At 56.4% G+C, this 6,515-nt stretch overlaps 1 protein-coding gene across 1 annotated transcript; it reads left to right on the plus strand.

Moving 5' to 3' along the window:
- Positions 1-787: 787 nt before the first annotated feature.
- On the plus strand, positions 788-6,188 carry FOXE1 (forkhead box E1). The gene has a single exon (XM_030919064.1). It carries the CDS (start codon positions 1,469-1,471, stop codon positions 2,588-2,590), a length of 1,122 nt encoding a protein of 373 aa, XP_030774924.1. The 5' UTR covers positions 788-1,468; the 3' UTR covers positions 2,591-6,188.
- The last annotated feature ends 327 nt before the right edge of the window (positions 6,189-6,515 follow it).

A 6,515-nucleotide genomic window follows, 5' to 3' on the forward strand; every position in this document is an offset into this window, starting at 1 on the left:
ACTATCCATCAAATAGAGACAGATCCTGGGCCTCTCAAAGACGGATGATTGGGAGTGGGGAGTGGCCTAACCCTAAATATCTACCACGTAAGGACTCTTGAGATACCCAAACCCCGTACAGTCGAGGGATCTAGTGCCCAAAAAGGGAAAGTGGCTACCTCTACCACACAGCTAGGAAGCGCAGTCCTAAGAGACGCAGGTTGGAGACTCCACTAAGCGGAGAAGTCGCAGTGGGGCCATGGCAAGTCACCTTCCCTTTCGGGCCTAGGAATACTCATTCGAAAGATGGGGGGACTGGAGTGCCGAGTGACTGTGGCAGTCACGATTGGGGTTTGGAAACCATCCTGAAAGGCCCTGGGAGCCCGTCTCCCGGAACTTCTCCCTCCCCATTCCCACAAAAACCAAGCGCCCTCTCGGCCAATTCTCACCCTCTCAGGACAAAAAAGTGAGATGTGCCCGTCCTTTCACCGCGAATCCCAGCCCTTTGCAGAGACCTGAAAAATCCGAAAACTCCGAGTTCGGGCGCCGAGGTCTCCCGAGCCGGTTCCTGAACTCTCCGGGCCTCAGTCTCCCGATCGGGGCGCGGAGGGGACCAACCCGGGGGATCTCCAAGCGCCCTCCCCGCCCTGACGTTGTGGGGCTCCTACCGCGCCACCACAGCTGCTCCTACCTGGGGAGGTGCGCCCGAGCCCCGGGGGGCGGGCAGTCGGGGGGCGGGCAGGGAACCGGTGCCGCCCCACGCTTCCTGGCGCCTTTAAGGAGGAGAAGCCGGCGGAGGGAGGAGCCGGTCCCGGTGTGTGCAGGGGAGCTCCTCGCCAGCGGTCCGCAGGGCTGGAGACCCACGCCGTGGAGAGGACCAACCTCAGGTGGCCCCGCCTGGGCCCGCGCCCCGACCTCGCTGCCCCCGCCTAGCCTCTCTGCCCGTAGCGCAGACCGCCGCCTTGGCCTCGGGGGTAGGGCATGGGCGGCCCCCGCCAGATCTCCCGGCGCCTGTACTAACTGACCTGGCTCTGGCCTTCGAGCCCGAAGCCTCTTCTGCACGCACAACGTAGGCAGTAATCCTGAAACCAGCGGGCACCACAGACCAGCTGCAGCCACCCCAACCCAGGGATCACTTCCGGACCCCTCGACCGCCCGGCACCAGCGCGCACGGTGCCCTTCAGCCGGCGACCAGAGTCCAGTCCCAGTCGCGAGGCCACCGCCGCTGCCCGCCTCGAGCTGCACCACGCGGGCTGAGCCGTCGGCGAGCGGGTCACTCCCGAGCTTCTGTCTGCACCGCGCCAGACCCAGACAACGGACGCCGAGCCTCCAGCGCGCGCCAGCCTGGGCCGCCTCTCCGGGCCAGCCTGTGAGGATCCCCTGAGCTCTCCGCAGAGGGGCCGAGCGTCGGTTCCGGAGACCCCAGGCCCGCCCCCGCCCCACGACAACTGTAGGGATCCAGAGCCCGGGGGTGCGGGACGGCCGCGCCATGACGGCCGAGAGCGGGCCGCCGCCGCCGCCGCAGCCGGAGGTGCTGGCTGCCGTGAAGGAAGAGCGCGGCCAGACGGCGGCAGGGGCCGGGGTCCCAGGGGAGGCCGCGGGCCGCGGGGCGGGCGGGCGGCGCCGCAAGCGCCCCCTGCAGCGCGGGAAGCCGCCCTACAGCTACATTGCGCTCATTGCCATGGCCATCGCGCACGCGCCCGAGCGCCGCCTCACGCTGGGCGGCATCTACAAGTTCATCACCGAGCGCTTCCCCTTCTACCGCGACAACCCCAAAAAGTGGCAGAATAGCATCCGCCACAACCTCACGCTCAACGACTGCTTCCTCAAGATCCCGCGCGAGGCCGGTCGCCCGGGTAAGGGCAACTACTGGGCGCTCGACCCCAACGCGGAGGACATGTTCGAGAGCGGCAGCTTCCTGCGCCGCCGCAAGCGCTTCAAGCGCTCTGACCTCTCCACCTACCCGGCCTACATGCACGACGCGGCGGCCGCCGCAGCAGCCGCCGCCGCTGCCGCCGCAGCCGCCATCTTCCCGGGCGCAGTGCCCGCCGCGCGCCCGCCCTACCCGGGCGCCGTCTATGCAGGCTACGCACCGCCGTCGCTGGCGGCGCCGCCTCCAGTCTACTACCCCGCGGCGTCGCCCGGCCCTTGCCGCGTCTTCGGCCTGGTTCCTGAGCGGCCGCTCAGTCCAGAGCTGGGGCCCGCACCGTCGGGGTCGGGCGGCTCTTGCGCCTTTGCCTCCGCAGGCGCCTCTGCTACCACCACCGGCTACCAGCCCGCCGGCTGCACCGGAGCCCGGCCGGCCAACCCCTCGGCCTATGCGGCTGCCTACGCGGGCCCCGACGGCGCGTACCCGCAGGGCGCCGGCAGTACGATCTTTGCCGCTGCTGGCCGCCTGGCGGGACCCGCTTCACCCTCCGCGGGCGGCAGCAGTGGCAGCGTGGAAACCGCGGTGGACTTCTACGGGCGCACGTCGCCCGGCCAGTTCGGAGCGCTGGCGCCGTGCTACAACCCTGGAGGGCAGCTCGGAGGGGCCAGTGCAGGCGCCTACCATGCTCGCCATGCTGCCGCCTATCCCGGTGGCATAGATCGGTTCGTGTCTGCCATGTGAGCCGAGCGTAGAGATGAAAACTCAAGACACGTCGGCTGTTCACACTTTCCCCACAACCTGAGAACAGGAATGGAGAGAGGACTCAATTGGGACCCAAGTGGAAAAGACTGAGCAGGCCACAGAGGCTCGGGTCTCCCCGCGCACAGCGTAGGCACCCGGTGTACTCTGTAAATGGAAGGAGGTGGGGCGAGGCAGCCAGAGCCCTTGGACTGGCACAGGGACCCTCGATGGAGCGAAGCCCCCAAAGGGGATGCTTTCTGGCATTCCATCGGAGAGGGTCCTTGGCGGTAACCAGAGGGCAGCGTAGTGTCAACACCAGAGACCAGGATCCAAATTGTGGGGAATCAGTTTCTGCCTTCCATGTGCTGCGGGAAACTCGGGCCTTTTTACGCGGTTCGGCCTCTAGTGCTTTTAACTGCGTTACTACATTAAAAGGCTCCGGCAGCCAGCGCCTTTCTTCTTAAAGCGAGGACAAATTTGCAAAAGAAGTAGCCTTCTTCTTTTTTAAATGGGAGAAATCTCTGCTCTGGTTGACCTGGGCTGGTTTTCCCTGTCTCTGAGAACTTGAGACCTTGCTCCGAGTTGAACTGTGTCTCAGCGCTCCAGTCCCATCACCTGAACCTTCAGTCTCCCCCATCTGTTACACGAGAGGGCTACAGGACTCTACCCACCGCTCCCGGGTTGTCATTCAGGGCCCCATCATCTTGGATGCTGCCCTGTGTATTTGGCAGCAATGGTGGACCACCCAGGGCCTCTGAGTAGCCACCCAAAGCTTAGCCGCTGTTCTAGGGAACGGAAAAGAGCTCATGGCCAAGCATCTAACCTAAAGTCCCAGGATTGGCTCCAGGCAGCAATTATATCATAACTTATTGAACTTTTGAGCAGGTTGTGCTGGCAATTTCATAGCTGTTACTGCCCAGTCATAAATCTGGTTTTCCATTATAAGGCAGCTAGAAATACATTCGTTCATTTGTCCACTGTTTCTTGTCATCACGCAGCCCTGGACCCAATGGGTGAACTAAAGTTTAAGGAGATGAGAGGACTCAGGGAGCCGGCTGGTGACACCTTTCAGTAGCTGGGGAGGGCTCTTCCATCCTCAACACCCCCTGCTACACCTCAGTAGCCTCCCCATGCAAAAAGAAAAGAGAAAAATTAAGTTGGGGCAGTCAGTAAAGCGAGCTTTAGAAAGAAACTGGAATTTTAACTTCATTTTGTATCTTGTTTAAGTAGTAGGCTCACTAAAATCAGAGAAAGTCCAATAACTCTCCCTCTTTCCCTTGAGAAATCTTTAAGTTTCGATTCTGGAGCAAAAATTTTCAACATTAAATATTTCACAGGCTCCATTCACAGCTTTCAGATAAACTGGAGTGTTCAGATGGATTGTTTTAATAAAAATGTTTGAGCAAGTGAGTTCTAGCAAGAGAAACTCAGCCTCTTTCTGTATAAACTTAATAAGGAAGGGTCGGGGTGTGAAAAAGAAGATTGTATGAAAAACATTGGTAATTTTTATTTTTTATTTTTGGGACTGCACTATCCTGTTCATGAAGACATGTGAACTTGGTTCAGTCCAAATGGGGATTTGTATAAATCAGTGATCTCCATTAGAAATACGGTGCAAGCCACATATGTAATTTTAAATTTTCTAGTAGCCACATTAATAAAGCAAAAAGAAACAGGTGAGGTTAATTTGAATGATATACTTAACCCAACATAGCAAAAAATTATGATTTCAACATATAATCAACATAAACATTGATAAAAATTGAGATGTTTTACTCTCTTTTCACATGAAAGCTTTACAATTTGGAGTGTTTTACACTTACAGCTTCTCTAAATTTGGACTAGTCACCTGCCAGGTGTTCAGTAGCAACACTGTATTGCACAGTGCGGGTCTAGGTGCTGGCCCTTCCTGGCTTTGGTGGTGGTACCTGGAAGCACTTGAGTGCTGACCCTGCCACGCCTGGGCCCAAATTCCAGACCCAGCCTTGTGACCTTGGAAGAGTGCAGGTATTGGGCCGCCCTCCTCTTCCTATGAACTTTTGCAGGTATGGAGTTCAAGGGTTCTCCACCATGCAGCTATACAAGCTGGCTGTCCCAGGTGCAGAGGTCAGGATGACTTGCCTGGTTGGGAAGCATGGGAAAGTAAGAGTCCTCCACCCAGGAGTTTTGTTCTGGGCTGTGGAAGAGCCCAGGCGAGGGACTGGGGCTGAAGAAGGCTGGTTTTTGCACCTAGTTAGTGCTACAGTTGAGCCTTTCTCTGTTTCCTAATTAGCAAGTGCAGTGTTTTGACAGCACCATTAATCTTAAGCCAGTCCCTTCTTCTCTCGGGTCGTCATTTGTGAAATGGGAATTTGTGACTGCTACCTCAGATAATTTTCCTGAAGTTAAACGAGAGGAGAGGTGAAAAGTGCTTTGTAAACTGTAAAGCGCAGGGCATAGCAGGGTCGAAAGGCTTTAAATAAGCGCTGCCTTCTAACAGAGCCTTCTGGAGTGTCGCGATAAAGCCCCGGGAAGGAGAAAGACAGGGTGGGAAAGAGCGGGCGTTTTCGTCCCCCATTCTACTTGTCAACTTGGGAGACAGGTAAGATTGTGCCAAAGGCGAGGGTCAGCACCAGAAGAGAGAGGACGCTGCGGGGAGGGACCTGGGTGTGTGCTTCAGGAACCCCAAGGGACACGGAGACGCGCGAGGGTTGGGATCAAGGCATTGAAGACAGAGTGACAGCCCTTCTCGGCCTCCCGCCTAGACACCTAGAGCTCGCGCACTGCCCAGGCGGGCTGGGAATGGGCGCCGCGCAGAGGAGCGAGTACCTTGGAGACAGTGCGCCCCGCCAGGGGCCTCACCCACAGCGGGGTCGCGGGCGGCCCCCTTAACCCGCGTGGCTGTGGGATCCTGAGAACATTCCGCTGTATGTCTTGAAACTTTCTAACCCTAGGAATTTGCAAACCTCTCCCAGTCCCTCATCTAGGGGCTCAGAGACTGGAGGTGCCTTTCTTTTTTATTTTTTTCTTCTTTATTTTATGAACACAGAAAAATCGTTTGTCCCTCTCCGGGCCCTGCACCAGCCAGCGTCGTGTGCAGGCGCCCCCGGGCCGTGGATAATTAGACGCGTTCTTCCCTAATTGCCCAAGGCTCGTTAGAATTCTCCCTAGAGCTGTATCATGTATTTTCTTTCAAATTAACTTTGCTTGCAATTAAGCTTAGGGAACCAGCAACAAAAGCAGACTTGGCCCGAGGTCGTTCACTGCGAAAATGGATTAGAGAACCTTCTTCCCCAATTTAAGGGGAAAGATTCCTGCGGCCAGCGCTTTGGGGGAAGTGCCCCGACCGCAGAGGCGACGACAGGGGAGCAGGAAGCTGCTCACGGGAGTCGGCGTTGGCGGCAGCGGTGGCCTTCCTCATCTGGGCGATGTGGGCTCCGAGAAGAGTCAGGATAACGTCCTCGAAATGACTTCTGTATGGTTTGAGCCCAACTACACACCCATGACTTGGAGCTGCCCTGTGGAGTTATGGTTTACCAAACACATTCATGAACATAATCTCATTTACTAAGAACTTTGTGAGAATTTTCTTTTACTAAAATGTTTTCTTATTACAAAATCAGTACGTGTTCATTGTTTTAAAAGAAATAACAGGTAAGAAAAATAAAGAGGGAAGGAAATAACAGCAAAAAAATTAAAAAAAAAAAAAAAACGGTGGGGTTGGGGACACAAAGGAACCCATAGTTGGCCCAGAGAATGCGCAGTTAACGCTTAAGTGTATATCTTTTCTGGAGTTTGTTTTTGCTTTTGTTTTTTCCCCTGTACAGGAGGCCGGAGTCTTGACTTTGTCACTAAATTGCTGTGAGGTCTTGAACAAGTTCCTTCTGGCACGGGGTGGGCCTGTTTCCCCATCTATAAAATTGGGTGCAGATCCCCTTTTACCCTT

This window comes from Rhinopithecus roxellana, chromosome 16, assembly GCF_007565055.1.
Source record: "Rhinopithecus roxellana isolate Shanxi Qingling chromosome 16, ASM756505v1, whole genome shotgun sequence".
Lineage (NCBI taxonomy): Eukaryota > Metazoa > Chordata > Mammalia > Primates > Cercopithecidae > Rhinopithecus > Rhinopithecus roxellana.